Source organism: Macadamia integrifolia, unplaced genomic scaffold (genome assembly GCF_013358625.1).
Source record: "Macadamia integrifolia cultivar HAES 741 unplaced genomic scaffold, SCU_Mint_v3 scaffold_198A, whole genome shotgun sequence".
Taxonomy (NCBI): domain Eukaryota; kingdom Viridiplantae; phylum Streptophyta; class Magnoliopsida; order Proteales; family Proteaceae; genus Macadamia; species Macadamia integrifolia.
This window is the reverse complement of record NW_024870639.1, coordinates 59710-77592: the sequence shown is the minus strand read 5'-3', so window position 1 is coordinate 77592 and position 17883 is coordinate 59710. Positions and strand designations below refer to the sequence as shown.

Here is a 17883-nt window from a genome sequence, read left to right as displayed (position 1 = left end):
TCTTTTTTTTTTTTTTTTTGATAAAATACTACACTCTCTCTATTGGCATGTGAGACCGTAGCGTTTGAAATACGAATTTTGATTCTCTATATTCCATTAGAAATACCATTGGTGCCAATTATTGCAATGTCTTTGCAATGATGAGCATTGATTTGATTAATAAAAAATATACTTACATTCCACCACTAGTACATGTAGCACATGCACATAGGTGAGTATCCTCTCATTAAAGTCTCCTTAAGGACAAAAGGCATTAGAGTAGTGGGTACACAGGAAAGTAGCCTGAAAATCCGAGCAGATTACTCCAATGGACCAAGTGAGGTGAGGACCGTGAGGCATTAAGACAAAATACACATGTATGTGTGCGTTTGTGTCTGTGTGGTGGTAGTTGGTGGGTGGGTGGCTTGAATTGCGTCACTTATTTTTGATTCCTTTGATACATTTAATCTCAGGATCGGATTAATATGACCAATCAATCAAGAGAAATAAGAATATTAAGAGATTCTAATAGAGCTCGAATTTATATTGTTCAAAGAATTCCTCGCATGTAATTATCTCATTCTTGTCAATTTTGTCTGTTCACTACTCTATGTAATTGTGAGTGATAAAAAACCTAATGAGGCATGGACATCTTTATAGATATAGAGAATAGGGATCAATCCTGAAACAAAAGTTACTAAACCTCTCTTATAATGAGGTCCAATCACTAATAGACTCAGTCTATAATTGCTTAGTCATTAATCTGATCCCACATAATAACTAATGCATAATTCACATATACTGGAAACATTACATCCTTCACTTCCTCATTGTGTTGTAACATTTATCACCCATGGAGTGTATACTGCTCATAATAATATATGACCTAATAACAGAATGATTAATTACGGGCTCCACCCAAGAGACTAGAAAGTGACTTTGACATAGACTTAGGTATTCACGCATCACGGAAGACATGACGTCTGCAACATGACGTCATGGAATCCAATTAATTGGATCTACGTTTTTCACATGCGCCATGGAGCTTGAGCTGATGAATCTCACGTAGTTGGACAATTTAATTTATTTCATAGGCCCATTTGAACAATCCTGGAAGGACTCCTCCTCCTCCTCCTCTTCATCATCATCATTATCATCATCATCATCAGTATTATTCTTATTAATGTCTTGTAGTTGATGGGAAATGAATGAAACATAAAAGATCCTACCTAAAAAATAAAAAAAATGAAAATAGAACGGAGTTTTTCGTGACCCACTATGGATATAGGGAATCTCTTTATTCATGGATTTTGGTGTATGAATGGGGATTTGAAACAGCGAGAATGATGGTTCGAATAGCAAAAAATGTAGTTTAGACATTCATACAAAGTATAGGTCATTGTGGCATCCGAGTGGTGAAGGAAAACTTTCATCAAATAGAAGAAAATAGTAGGTGCCAAAGAAGGATTTGGATCATCTCAAGTCTTGGGGCGTACTAGCCAGGGATCTCTCAGTGAGGTCTCTCCAACCGACATTTGTGCTAGAAAGGATCAAAGGGCTGCTAGAAAATTGGTACATAGTTACGATTTCATAAGAGTTTTATCCTATCACTTAAAAACCTTGTTTTAAGTATTAAGAATCCCAAATTTTGTAAGCACTATAAGTCTAACAAACAAAGATCCAAGTTCCAAATGCACCAAGGAAGGAATGGAACTATCCAAATGCAGATCATGAGAACTGGTCTGACCCCACCAAGCATTGCACTAAAAAATAATTTGATCACAAGTTTGTCTCATTTTTTAAGACTGAAATTTACATCGAGAACCCTATATAATCAATAAATTGAGTCTTATTAGATCTAGAACACTATATTCAGCTTTAGAAATGAAATGTGCAGCGTGGGAAAGATGTGCTAATCATGGCCTCCTATGTAGATATTCAGTTTAATTAATTTATTTTCTATTGGTTTATGTGGAAACAGAATTCAATCGCCCTTACCATGCCTTCCTAATTGTAAGAAATTATAATTTGAACCATCATAAATTTATCTTTTCTGCAATAATGTATTTTTGACCTTCTTGAACAATTCATATTACAAGATTTCTGATGTCCAGGTGACAATTCTTGAGTTGGAACTAGGATCTTTGCTTGTTACAGACTCATACTACTTGCAATATTTGAGATTCTGGGCTCGTGATGGATATTACAGACTTTTATTACTTGTAGTATTTTATAATTGAAACTTTGAATGGGTAGTTTTGTAAACCAAAACTTAATTTTGGATATCTTTGTTAATTTAAACTTTAAGTGGATAGTTTTGTAAAAGAAAACCTAAAAATGGGTAATCATATAATTTTTCTTTCTTTTTATTCGAATTATCCATTCCACTGTTTCTGAATTCTCACCCATAAACCAAAACCAATGAGTAACGAGATTCTATGTATTCATCATGGGTGATGAAAATCTCAATCATGCCTTTAATGTCTCATTCATTTCCCATGAACTTTTTTTTTTGGGTAGAATTTCCAATCAACTCAAATTATTGTAACTTTTTAGGAAAAATTACATGATTATCTATTTTTGGATTTCTTTTTACGAAACTATCAAACAAAGTTTCAGTTAAAATACCCAAAATTAGGTTTTTCTTTACAAAACTACCTACATAAAGTTTAAGTTAACAAAAATACCCAAAATTATAATTGGGTTCACAAAATTACCCACCCAACGTCAGTTAACAAATAAGAATATTAAGAGATTGGGTTGAATTGTGTGACTTAATTTCGAATCCTTTGGAAGATTTTATCTCAAGATCAGTATGATCACCAATGAACACAAATAGGAATATTAAGATATTGGAATACAACTATACTCGGATCCATATTTTTTGTTGAAGAATTCCTCGAATGTAATTATCTCATTCTTCTCGGTCTTGTTTATTCATTATTCTACATAATTCTGAGTGATAAAAAATAATGGGGCATGATCATCTTTATATAGATAAGGAATAGGGACCAATCCCAAAACGATAATGACTGGATCTCTCTTGTGATAAGGTCCAATCACTAATAAATTGCTCTACAATTTAATTATTCACTAATTCGGTCCAACATAATAACTAATGCATAACTCAAAGATATTGGAAACATTACATCACTTTTTTTTTGGTAGAATTCCCCATCAACTATAAGACATGAATAATAATGAGTCGTGAGTCTCGTGACAGGGTGGTTCAAATGGCCATTTACCAAATTAAATTTGTTCGACTACCTAGGATTGTTATTGATCAGCTCAACTCCAAAGCACTCTTACATGTGAAAAACATAGAATAATAATCGGCAAATTATCTTTATAACTATGTTTGGTTTTCTCTTATTAGGTAAAAGTTTTTCTTCACCATAGAGATGTGGCCCATAATGACCTCTCCTACATACTCTTACATAATATTCATATGTAAGAGAGGTCATTATTCTAGCTACGTCATTCCATATGAGAAGAAGAGAGACATTGAAGTACCAATTTACCTAGCCTCCAACAGCTCAAAGAAAAATATACCCTTTCTATTTATTTTGGTAGAGGGAGGGACATGGTGGGGAAAGGGGAAAGTTGCTTTATATGGTCATGAAATTCTCGCACTTTTATGGATTTGAGGAAATTAATGTGGATGTGTCCCATAGTCCTATTTTTTTTCCTGATTGAGTTGTTCCTGTCTGACTGTATAGCATACGGACACTAATGCCTCCCTTTGTCTATCTCTTAATTTCCTCCCTCTCAATAAATAATGCAGGTCTTTTAAACCCCATTTAGTTCAACTTATCCACTGGGGATCAACCTAGCTAGAATCGTCACACATTGGACTGGTAGTTGAGGAATAAAACAGGCTAGGATTTCAACAGAAGATTAGTAGGGTGTGGCTGCTATTGCCTCAACATTTACTATTTATAGAGTAATACATTCAGAAATGAGTGTGTATCAGCCAAGCTCTGATCAGAGTACGTCTTGGATAAGCTTGATGTGCTAGCTAGGAAGAGTAGAATACATTCTCTCTCTCTTTCTTACGCTCCCCTTTACACAGTTAGGACTTAGGAGCCCTTCTTGGCTGCGTACGCTGCTTTATGCTTGAGCTACACAAACAAACAGGTTAGCTTACTCATACACTTCTTATTGTTATTCATTTTACATCGAATTGCCAACCTTGGATATGGTCTGAATTGAAGGTCTAAAATCTAAATTAAAGCATTGCCTTTATATATCTTTAACGGAATCTCCCAGGGTTTTAGTGCATGGTATCTGCACCAGTATTGGTTAAGGGTGTTAATCGGTTTGGTTTCGGTTTAAATGGTGCGGTTTGATTCGGTTCACATTTATTTGGCTGAAACTAAAACTATACCATTTACTATATGGTTGCATTTTTTGAAACCGCAACCGTTTAGTAAACGGTTTTGGTTTCGAATTCTTTCATATGATTTTTTAAATTGTTAGCAATCGGTTTGCTAGTTTATTTGCATATTTATTAAAATTTGTTTTTGATGATAAACGATTTAATCTTGAGAATGTGAAATGCAAACTATTATGTTTTGTTAAAACAACCAAATAACTACATAAAAGAAAATATTACATTGAAAAAGTGAAATGCAAACAAAACTACTAAATACTAATGAGTACCAATAGTAGTGGTGGATGATACTAAAATAGGAGTAGAAGGCCCTGAAAACACATCTTCCAAGGCTTCAAATAATTAATTTTAAAAGTTATTCTAAGTAATTGTTTTCTTCCTTTATATAGTTGGGATTTATTTTTATGACTTGTATTTTGTCCAATTTTTCACAAAAACAAAAACAAAAACAAAATTTCAGTTTGTTATTTTCATAGTTGGTAAGTCAGATTTTAACTCAAGCAAATCACTTAAAAAAAAAAAAAACTGTGAAGAGTCATGAAGACTCACCCAAGTTTAAGAAGTGACTAGACCACGTCTAAGTAAGTTTGAATTTTCATTGACTTGGTATTTTTGCCCAAGTCATGTGACACTCACCGTGTCTATTTTTATTTTATTTTTAGATGGGCCATATGCTATTCATGGTAGTAGTCATAAATATTTAGTTTTGTGTACAACTAAACAAAATATTAAAAAAAAAAAAAATTCCATTATCTTTAATATTGGTGCCTTTTTTTTCTTTTGACTATGAAGCAACCCATAGCCTATGTCCCTCTTTACTTGGAGAAGAAGAAAATTGTAAGGAAAAAAAGATTTTTTAATTGCCAAGTCACTAGCTTTTGAAAAGGGCGGTGAGTTGAGTAGAAAAAAAAAAAAAGAGAAAAACCTTGTTTTTTTTTTTTTCTTCTTAATTATTTAAAGTTTTGTTTATTTTCGATCGATATTATGGTCGATACAGGATTCGATACTCAAAAATGTATTTTTTATTTTTTTGGGTAATGGAGCTTGAAAAATATATTAAAACAAGAAAGAAAAACAAATACAATATACAAGCCAAATTGACTAGACCAAGTCAAATCAATCCAATCCATATTAATATCAACCAAGACTGATACTAATATTTTAAACCATGGCCAAACACTACACTCTCTATAGGCATGAGAGACCATAAGTGCCAATTATTGCAATGTTTTACAATGATGATTGGACTCTCTGTTTTGTATGAGTTACGGAATGATCACCTCCTTGTGTAAGGGTGTTAAATGGTTGAATTTCAATTTTAAATATTTCAAATATTTTTATTCAAATGAATTCTTTTTATTGATTTGATTAATAAAAAATATAGTCACATTCCAGCACTATGTTTAGTGTTGAACTGTTGATGTACATGTAGCACATGTAGAGGAATTGGACTCTCTGTTTTTGTATGAGTAACGGAATGATCACCTCCTTGTGTAAGGGTTTTAAATGGTTGAATTTCAATTTTAAACAGTTCAAATATTTTTATTCAAATGAATTATTTTTATTTTTATTTTGTATTGAAATGAATTGTTTATTTTTATATATGCTTTTTTCTTTTTTAATAATTAAAGGTTATAATTATTTATATATTTTAAATTTTTTATTTAAAAATTTAAACGTATTTTATTTTTTTAGGAGGATTTGTTTATTATTAACCCTAATTGTTCATTCTGACCATGGGTGACTTGACTTACTATGTATATATTAATCAGTTTACTAAAACAGTTTACCATTGGCTTTAATGGTTCGATTCGTTTAAATTAATTAAATAAACAATCAAAATTTTGAACCCACTCTACTGTTGTTGTTGAAAAGAGAGAGATATATCAGAGGTGAAGACAATGGCGGATGTAATTACTTGCGGCGAAAGGGAAGTCAAGAACAAGGGAAAAGATGTTGTAATTAATGTAACGGTGATGGAATCAATCGAGAAAGATTGTAAAAAGGTCCGTGGGTTGCCTTCCAATTGTAGCATGTACCGGGTTCCCAAGCCACAGTTCAAAAGAAAATCAGAAGCTTACGTTCCTCGCTTGGTCTCCATTGGCCCTTTTCACCACGACAAGAAACACTTGAAGCCCATGGAAACACATAAGTTGCGGTATCTTAATGATTTTCTATTTCGTAGCAAATCTCGGGCAACATTGAACGATTATGTTGAAGCTATGAAAATATTGGAAGAATCAACTCGGCAATGTTACTCGGAAATTTTCCAACATTCTAAAGAAGAGTTTGTGAAAATGATGGTGATTGATGGTTGCTTCATACTTGAACTCATCCTCAAGACTATTCACAATGGAGATCCCGATGATCTAGATGCTCCAGATGAGCCCGATGATCCAATAATGAATGCAAAGTGGATGCTCCATGCTATAAAGTACGATCTGATTCTACTAGAAAATCAACTTCCCTTCTTTAAACGATTCAAGGGAAATTCTAATGGACTTGACATAACAGTCGAAAAAGGAGTGTTGAAAATTCCAACCATTACAATTGAGGATAGAACGGAGTCTCTACTTCGAAACCTCATAGCCTTTGAACAGTCTAGAATTGACTATGAAAATTACATCACAGATTATGCTTTCTTCTTGGATGGCCTCATCAACTCTCCCACTGATGTCGAGTTGCTTGAGAAAAAGGGAATTATTGGCAACTTGCTTGGTGAACCAACAGACGTGGCTGCCTTATTTAACGGTCTACTCAAAGAGGTCACTCTAGGGACGGATAGCTTCCACACTGTTCACCTCAAATTGGAGAAACATTACAAGAACCCATGGCTCCAATCCAAGGCAATTTTGAGGCAGAAATATTTTAATTCTCGATGGGCATCCATTTCAATCGGTGCTGCATCACTTCTCCTCATCTTGACGGTGGTACAGACCGTTTGTTCCATTTTACAAGTCACATGATGTAGTTAGTTGTGTACGTATGTAGGTATCTATGATCCTCATGGTGAATATTCGATCATTTGTATGTTTAATTATTAGTACAGGCATAAATACTATATGTTTTATGATTTTTTTTTCTTTTCTAGTTTTAAGAGTAACTACGATGTAATAATACCGTCTCACCTTCGAGATGAGGAATAAAATCCTTTATGGCTATGTGTCGGGTGTTTAAATTCTTTTAGAAATAGACACTTTGCTTTGGCTTGGGATCTTCCACTTGTCTCTTCCTTCCCTTAGTTTTGATGAAACTTCTTTTCTTTTGTTTCTCCCCTCTCCATTTTTTAGTGTTCCATTCTTTTCTTGGCATGTAATTTGCCCCCACCACTAGTTTTCTTGTATCTTCTTGATGGTTGTTTTGTCCCCTCCCCTTGGTTCTTCATTTGTTTGGGCATTGGCCTTTGGATAGCTTATGAGTTGGTTTTGTATTTTTTTTTTCTTTAATATATTTTCCTTCTCCTAAAAATAAATAATAATAATAATAATAATGTTGTCTCATATAAATAAATTCATGCTATGGTTCTACTTTCTTCTTGCTATATGATGCAATCTCTCTCACGGGATTGCCCAATTACAAGGATCGGGGAGTACTTGACTTTGTAGAAAAAATCAACTTCAGACAGAATGACCTTCGGTCAGTAATTTAGGTATATCTTTCTACTCCGATATCAGTTTGGGATTATTCAAATTGAGAATTAAATATTAGAAGTAAAGCTACAACTTTTGTGAGATAGAAATTTAAAGATTCTGCGTGGAAGAAGTCTTATAATAACCATAAATGTATTGAACTTACACATATCCGAATTTAGAAATGAAAAAAAAAAAAATGAAAATGGATAGATTGGGCTGAAATGCAACTCTTCTAGGATGATTGCAGCAACAATAGGGTCTTGCAACTCTTTTAGGATACAAGTGAAGTAGAAAATTCCAACTCTTCAAGGATGGAATGAAACTTCTTCAAGGTTTCAAAGGAATCTCTCAATTGGAGAACTACAATTTGATTAATCAAATTCAATTAAAAACTCTTCTCATTATATTTTTACATGCCATCTTTGGTGGCATTTTATAGGCAAATAAAATTCTAAAATCTCAACTTCTACCCCTAAGATCATAAGATTGAAATTACACAAGAGAAGAAAAGAAAGATGATAGAAAAATCCCACTATCTTGGGTTGTTACAAAAATATGTATTGTCTAAGGTATTGATGCAAGTTTCAAAGTCGTGATTCTTGTTTTAAGATAAGTGACTTCCAAGTGGGCTTTCTTTGTAGCTTTCCAATGGTAGCTCAAATTGTGGAGTCAAAAGAATTGAGGTGGAAATCCACTAAGGATGTGAAGACTTTAAACCGTAAGAGCTCCTACAATATCTCAATCGTTGATTCCACTTAAGTTTTTATGGATGAGATTAAATATTTACATTGCATAATAAAACTAAGAAATATTAATTAAGTTTTTATTTGCATTATGGATCAAACCTAAATGCTAGGCCTTAGGCTGAACATTTTCATATGTTGGCCAGGCCTGCATCATTATCCCATTCTTCAAAAGAATTTGAGGACGAATTCTTATTCCATCCAAAAAGTACGTGAACTCCGCCTGAATCAAATGGGAGCATAGGAATTTCATCAAGCATGTGATCACTTGCAAAATTAGGATGCGACGCAATAAAAATATTTTTTTTACAAGAAATGTTAACACTCCATAGCATCCCTTTAGTTGTTGTTGTTGAGTTGTGCCCTTCAACAATGTTGATGCTCGCTATTGAGTTGCTAATAGCTCCAGCAAACGTGAGACCAAAAGATGGTGAAAACATTATCAAGAAATGATCAATATATGCTTTATAGGTGTTCGACCTATGATGTGGGTAGTCTTTGTTCTATACACAAAAAATTTGAAAAATTTATTGCTCATCTTCCCAAAGATGAATTTATCTGGAGATGGTGGTTTGGGAACATACGTCATAAATTCAAGTGATGAAGATAGGAGCTGGAGAATAGAGTTCCCTTCAAGTGTGTCTTGAGGAATGTCACGGATAATATCGTGACTTACCTTATTTTCAAGGTCAAAAGTTGATTCAAGCAAGTTGAAAACACCACATTCATGAAGTTCTTCTATTGAATATTCATCGAACACTAGTGGTGCATATAGATCAACACATGTCATGGGGATGTAAGGAAGACAATCCTCTAAATATGGTGGCACTTCACAAAATGGCCAGATGTCATTTTGGCTTCCGAATGAAATTCTGATTTGGCATTGATGCTCCTCATATGAACAGATCTTTGATTCTTTGAAAAATGAAAATCAATCTTTAGATATCTTCTTAATCGGATGTTCGAACGACTCGAAGTTTTCTTCAATCGTTCAATCTCAATAATCAAGTCAACCACTTGATGTTGAAATTGCAACATCTCAACCTCAATAGCTAATTTAGCAATATGTTGTTGATGTTGAAAATTAACATCTCTACCCCTTGTTTGAATTGAAGGTATGGTTCTGTCCTCCAAATCTTTGATACCAAATGATGCAATCTCCCTCATGGGATTGCCCGAATACAAGGACTGGGAGAGTACATAACTTTGGGCCAGTAATTTGAAGATAACTCTCTGCTCCAGTATCTGTTTGGGGTGATTCAAATTTAAAATTAAATTCAAGAGCTGAGGCTACAACTTTTGTGAGATAGGAATTATTGAGATTCTATGTGGAAGAAGTCTTAAAATAACCATAAAGGTAGTAAATTTACACAGGTCCGAATTTAGAAATGAAAAAAAAAAAAAAAAAGAAATAGATAGATTGGGCTGAAATGCAACTCTTCTAGGATGATTGCAGCACCAATGGGGGTCTTGCAACTCTTCTAGGATGCAAGTGAAGTAGAAAATTCCAACTCTTCAAAAATTGAATGAAACTTCTTTAAGGTTTCAAAGGAATCTCTCAATTGGAGAACCACAATTTGATTAATCAAATTCAATTAAAAAAATTTATCATTCTTCCTTTACATGCTTTCTTTGGTGGCTTTTTATAGGCAAATAAAATTCTAAAATCTCAACTTCTACCCCTAAGATCCTAAGGTTGAGACTACATAAGAGAAGGAAAAAAAGATGGTAGAAAAATCTCACTATCTTGGATTGCTACAAAAGTTTGCATTGTCCAAGGTTTTGATGCAAGTTTCAAAGTCTTAATTTTTGTTTCAAGATGAGTGACTTTCAAGTGAGCTTTCTTTGTAGTTTTCCAATGCTAATTCAAACACCAAAATTGAGCTTACAAGTTAAGGAGTCAAAGGAGTTGAGGTAGAAATTCACTAAGGATGTGAAAAGTTCCAACCCTAAAAGCTCCTACGATATCTCCACCGTCAATTACATTTGAGTTTCTATGGCTGAGATTAAACTTTAAATTACATAGTAAAGATTAAAAAATATTAATCATGGACTAAGAAAATTGCTAGGCCTTGGGCTAAACTTCTTTATGTGTTGGTCAAGCCTGCATCATTATATCACTTAATAAACTCCCTTCCCATGCGTCCTTGTCTCTATGGGATGTGGTTGTGGAAGCAAATTTGATTTCACTAAAAACTAATAACCATAAACCTTTCGCCCACTCTCTCATCTCTTTCCTACTCTTTTTGGTCGAAGTTGGAATTTTTTTTTTTGGTAGAAGTTTGACGTGGGAATTTAGAGAATAGGTAATGGTGGTGTCATTACTAATTCCCGGAATTTAGAGAATAGGTAATGGTGGTGTCATTACTAATTCCCTTTTAGATATTGCTAATTCAAATAACCGAGCTGGTACAATCATGAACAGAGCAAAACAGTGCTTGAATTGACCGTGTCCATGCCACTCTGCTTCTTCCATTTAATAACTAATCATTGTATTGGAAAGCTTTTTAACACGTTTCATGTTAGGCCTTTATCTTGTTGTTATGCACTGGGTTGAGAGGCGGAAGAAGATGAGATAATGGGACCAAAGGGAGAAAGGGGGGTGGATTCTTTCGATGAAAGACATGAAGCCAAGCTAGACCGATAAAGAAACTTGTTTGGTTTGAATTACGAGTAATTCTTATCAGTAATTTTGTTCTTATGCCGTTGACCATTATTTAGATTATGTTTGGTTGTAAGGGGAATTAAAGAGAAAAGAAGTGAAATTTTTATACTTTAAAAAGAAATATATGTAATTATTATTGATGTGATTTTAATATTAACTTCAAATCATTCCATATTTGGTGATAAGATTTCACTTTACTTTGTATTCAAAATCCTTTATTATAATATGTAAAATATATCATTACTAAATATGGTTAAAAAAATCAAGTAATTTATATAATCCTATGGATTAATGACTATAAACATTTCTTTTTAAAATATGAAAATTTCACTTTCTTTCTCATTAAATTTTCATTGCAACTAAAGGAAGCCTCACGGATTGATTTTTTTGTTGTGATCAGTTTAATAAAGAATGATGTAGTAGACTGGGAAATAGTCCATTTATCTAGAACTTCTTGTTTTATTAGTTTGCTTGTATAGTCGTATGAAAGGAGAAAAGAAAGGAAAGTGGGAAACAGTCGTACAAGCATAGCAATAAAAGGTGAGTGAGATTTTCATATTCAAGCAATTCTCTCCATCTCACGGACACGTAGTTCCCACCCCCGGAGAATGCCAATATTAGAGGAACATCCCCTCTCTTTTACCAAATTAGACTCGGACCCCTACCATCAGTCACGGTTAAAGAATACTATAAAATGACGTTTTTGCCCTTAAGAGTAAAAGACAATGAATCCAACAAAAACAAGAAAGGAATCAACCAATGGAAGAAACATGAACCTAAGAACTACAAGAACTGGGAAGGGAAAAAGAAATGAATTTTCCCAATTCTTCTGCTTCTTCTCCTTCTCTCTTAACGGTTTGAAACGTCAACAAACCCATTTCTTCTCTTCGCCCTTCTCCTGCCTTCTTTGCTAACTTCGACTCCTCTGTTGCTCTGTTTCTGTTTCTGCGTCCCCTGTTTTTTAATTTTATCTAATCCCCTTTGTATTGTCATCTGAAGCTGATCCAGAAATAACCCGTTTCTTTGTTGATTAACAAAGATATATAAAAGATAGAGGAGCTTGAGAATTAGAAAAGAAAACCATGGTTCAGGGACCTGCGTCTCAGAAGAATCACTTTTTGGTAGATGAAAAAGGTAGCCGTGGTGAGCTCAACAATTTGGATGGTCTTCAAATTTCTCTTTTTGGTTCTGTCAATGGCAATGAGGAGATTGCTGAGGGATTTGAAGGCTTCGAAGCTAATTTTAAGCATATTAAACTAATGGGTTACTATCAACAGGTACGAAGAGATGGAAGATATCAAGATATCTAATGATTCTTTGTTGGTTTTGTACTTCTGGGCTTGAATCTCTATCCATATTAAATGGGGGAATTTGATCGTTCTTCAAAAAAAGAAGAGAAGAAGGAGTTTCATTTTCTTTTTAATGCCCTTATTTGTTCTATTCCTCTTTAATTCCTCCATTTTTGCAGGTTGAGGTAAAAAATGTTTTGGAAGAATCCAGTCCTCTTGGATTAACACTCAGGAAGACTCCATCTTTTCTGGACCTCATAAAGATGAAGTTGTCTCGGGCACTGAAACTTCGTCTTGATGCTGATAATCATCATCTTTCACCCCAGGAATCTCAGAGAGTTCAATTGGGATCATATCCCTCAAACCCTTAATATGCCCAATCCCTTTGGCTACTTCTTCCCTAACAACGCCTCCACAAGTGTCTCCTTATTGAACACGTTTCCAAGGCGACCGATAGCGCAAGGATGCTTCGGGGGCGCGAAGGAGAGCACACAAGTCATCCACCACGATAACCTAGTCTCATTGGGATCAACTTTATTGGACTTCTTCACGGCATACATGTTGAGATAGCAATTGCGAGCCGCCACCACCAGAGACCTTTATTCAAAGCAATAAATAGGAGAAAGGGAGAATTCGGGAATCAAAGAGAGTGGAGGGGTTTCCCGGTGAAGAAGATGGAGTTAAGGGTTTGCGAGGGAAGAGAGAGGGGGGAGGGAATTATTACATGGGCATTTTAGGTACTTCACATTTAATAAGGGTATTTTAGTATTTAAAATAAAATATAGTAACTGACATCAGAATATAAGGTATATTCCTTAACAGTGATTGACGGTAGGGGGTCCGAGTCTAATTTGGTGAAAGAGATGGAGTGTTCCTCTAATATTGGCATTCTCTAGGGGGTGGCATTGTAAATTACTCTTATAACAATAGCAACCAAAATCCAAACTTATTGCAAGTCGTATCCAAATCAACTACCCATATGAGCTGCGTGATTACCACTGTCACATTCCCTTGAGATGACATGAGTAAAGTGGATTACGTATGAAAACGAGAAAGGTGAGAGCCATTAGAGGATTAGAAGGCAACTTCTAAAAGCCAAACGCTTTTCAATCATTGATCTTTTATAACGGCAACCGTAACCATCCATTATTTTACAGGCAGTAACAATGATGAAGAGATGATCTAGTGATCTCTGCAATTCCAACAACATGCTTGAAATCTTGTCTGAAATCAAATTTGTAGTAAAAGGTAATCTTTCACAGATTGCAGGATTTGCCCCTAATTCAACACTTTCATTGCCTGATTGAAGGGCTGGTTTACCTATGACAATTTCTCCACAACACCCTCATCCACATTTCACCACATATTTGCACGATTATTGCCCCTGGTTGAGAACCTGCATTGTTCCTAGTGGGCATTTCTTCTTCCTCGAATCAACATGAGTTAGCTTTCTGGAGTCCCACTGGACGTGCCAAAAATGGTTGACAGTAAATGCACGACATAATAGTGCGATGCGTGGGTGTGTCAAAATCATAGACTTGAGAGAACAGTCATGGAATATTTATTAATTTCCAACCAGGGAGAAAGTGAGGTCTTTCCATGCGTCGATTGCTCCAAGGACATAAAATTGATAAGCAAATTCATGGAAATAGATAAAAGAAGAATTTCATCCATTAAAATTAATCCAATAACAATACAATCCATTACATCAATCATGGCAAAACAAGGGACTGCCAATGTAAACTGAGAAAACCATGACAAAATATGGGCCGTCATGGTTTTTGAGACAGTCATGATGAAGCATGGGCCGTTATGATCTTGGGTAAGAAACAAAACTAATCTGTTAAGAAAAATATAAAGAAAAGACTAATCTAAGAAAATGTAGAGATAAAGGCTAGAACCAATTTACTTTAAAAGAAAATGATAAATAATGCATTGTGTTGATGTTTGATATGTTGGAAATCTCCTTCTTCTTTTGTTGAAGCCCGTTTTATAGCTTGAGTTCCTCAATTTGAATAGTTATAACTGTCCGAATCACTTGAAATTGTACAAGTGTCATTCTTTTCAAACTAATAAAAACTGCACCTTTGGTTTATATCATGCGTCAGCCTGATCGGTCAGTAGTACGGTCAGCATGCTCGATCAGCTTAATTAGTCAATCTGACCATATTCGATTAGTTTGCTCGATCAATCTAATGGTTATTCTGATCGATCAACTCCTTAATACAAGGTCGTCATTTTTTGGTCAATTTGATTACCAGTCAGCTTAATCGGTCAGTTCCTTAACAAAATTGGTGAATAAATCGACGTCGGATCGATCACTCCCTTAGTACATGTTTTGTAGGCCAGATTTACTACAATGGTGTACCAACAAGATCATTTTCCGTTTATGGCCTCTATGGAATTGGTATTGGATAAAATTATTGTATATTTGTTAGAATTCCCAGCTGATCGTTGCAACCTTGTAGAGAATGACTCTGAACGTCATATTTATTACCAGTTGTAAAATTTCATCTTTTCAATAAATTTTGATTTACCTAAATATAAAAGAACCACTTACCAATTAAAGAAAATGAATTCTGACGCTCCACAAAATTTTGGACCAAAATCAATGGACATAACAAAATATGAAATTCCACAGGCAGAAGAGAGGACCATTTGCCGGGTTTACCGGGTCGGGTGCTTCGGGTTGGTCTGGAATAGATTGCCCCATCTATTTCACTATTCTGTCTAGTTTCATTATTTATTTTGGCAGTTAATAGAAAAATTGGGACATTAAAATAAATAAAGCAAAAGGGTTCATTTTATTGTAATCATACAGCTGAAAATTTGTAACTTTTTTTGTTCTTCCTTGCCTTATTCTTAATGTTTTTAAGGGCTTGAGAAAGTTAATGCTTTTTTTTTTTTTTTTATCCACAACTTGTGAACTGCCCAAGGGGACTTGGGGACTTTACTCACACGCACTAGAGGGGGAGAGGGGATTAAAGTAAAAATGTGAATTTGAAACCAAAACCACTTACCAAAATCGAACCGAGCCATTACACAAAAATCGTAAAACCGTTTAGTAAATTGTTTAGTTCTGGTCTCAAGTTTACTATCGATTATTTAAATGGGTTGTGTCGGTTTTAATCGTTTAACCTTTTGGTCTTAAACCGAATTGACACTTGAAAATCGAACCATTTAACGATAAAAAATGATCCAATTAACCCGTATAACGGTTAAATATTTGATTGTTTTAACAAAACATAATGGTTTAATTTAGGGAGGAATTAAGGACCATAGAGGTTGTGCAATAGTCTATTTAATAATTTACTCCTATTATGTAGTTATATAGTTAAATCCTTGCTTGTTCAATGTCTCATTTAATTTGATACATGATTGATGAATTTATCAACAAAAGCAAATTTTATGAAGTACGCAAATAAACTAGCAAATCAATTGCTTACCGTATGGAATAAACCGCTATCAAAACCGTGAAACTGATACCATTTAAAAACCGTGAAGCCAAAATCATTTACTAAACGGTTGTTGTTTCGGAAAGTGCAACCATTTAGTAAATGTGGCGGTTCTAGTTTCAGCCAAATAAATGTGAACCGAATAGAACCGTATCATATACATCGAAACCGAAGTGTTAACACCCTTAGATTAAAGGAAATACATGTGACAGGAATTGATCCCTAGACCACAAACTTGATGCCTACTCTACAAGCAGAGATGCAACCAGCCTCCCATTTAACATAAAGAATACAGATTTTTAAACATAACCTATTTAAGCCTATTGACTGTCACAGAATCATGGGTGAGTACCCTCTCATTAAATTAGTCTCGTTAAGGACAAAGGTGAAAGAGTGGTGGGTACTTAGGAAAGTTGCCAGAAAATCCCAGCAAATTACTTCGTTGGACCAAGTGAGATGAGGACCGTGAGGCATTAAGACACAGTAATACCCATGTATGTGTGCGTTTGTGTCTGTGTGGTTGGCGTTGGTGGATGGGTGGTTTGAATTGAATTGCATCACTTAATTTTGATTCCTTTGAAAGATTTAATCTGAGGATCAATATGACGAATCAATCAAGAGAATATTAAGAGATTCTAATAGAACTCGGACCCATATTGTTTGTCAATAAATTCCTCAAATGTAATGATCTCATTTTTACTTGTCTGTTCACTAGTCTACGTAATTGTGAGTGATAAAAAATAATGAGGCATGATCATCTTTATATAAATAGAGGATAGGGCTCAATCCTGAAACAAAAGTGACAATACCTCTCTTATAGTAATGTCCAATCACTAATAGACTTACTCTATAATTTACTTAGTCATTACTCTGATCCCACATAATAACTAATGCATAATTCACACATACCGGAAACATTACATCCTTCACTTCCTCATTGTGTGTTGTAACATTTATCACCATGGAGTGTATATTGCTCATAATAAAATGTGACCAACTAATAGATGGATTAATTACGGGCTCCATTGTGTGTTGTAACATTTATCACCATGGAGTGTATACTGCTCATAATAATGTGACCTACTAATAGACGGATTAATTACGGGCTCCATTGTGTGTTGTAACATTTATCACCATGGAGTGTATACTGCTCATAATAATGTGACCTACTAATAGACGGATTAATTACGGGCTTCATTGTGTGTTGTAACATTTATCACCATGAAGTGTATACTGCTCATAATAAAATGTGACCTACTAATAGACGGATTAATTACGGGCTCCATTGTATGTCGTAACATTTATCATCATGGAGTGTATACTGCTCATAATAATGTGACCTACTAATAGATGGATTAATTACAGGCTCCACCCAAGAGGGTAGAAAAGTGACTTTCGTGTGACATTAGATTTAGATATTCACGCATTATGGAAGACATGACGTTTGCAACATGACGTCATGAAAGCCAATTAATTGTACTTGCATTTTTCACATGTGCTATGGAGTTTGAGCTGATCATTCCCACGTATTTGGACAATTTAATTTATTTTGTAGGGCCATTTGAGCAACCCTGTAAGGACTTATTATTATTATTAATGTCTTATAGTTGATGGGAAATGAATGAAACATAAAAGATTTTACCTAAAAAATAAAAAATGAAAATAGAATGTCTTTATAAATATATTTGGTTTTCTTTTATTAGGTGAAAGTTTTTTTTTTTTTTTTT

At 34.4% G+C, this 17883-nt stretch overlaps 1 protein-coding gene across 1 annotated transcript; it reads left to right on the top strand.

Moving 5' to 3' along the window:
* Nucleotides 1–6054: 6054 nt before the first annotated feature.
* On the top strand, nucleotides 6055–7588 carry LOC122071218. Its single transcript, XM_042635532.1, has one exon. It carries the CDS (start codon nucleotides 6274–6276, stop codon nucleotides 7336–7338), a length of 1065 nt encoding a protein of 354 aa, XP_042491466.1. The 5' UTR covers nucleotides 6055–6273; the 3' UTR covers nucleotides 7339–7588.
* Nucleotides 7589–17883: the final 10295 nt, after the last annotated feature.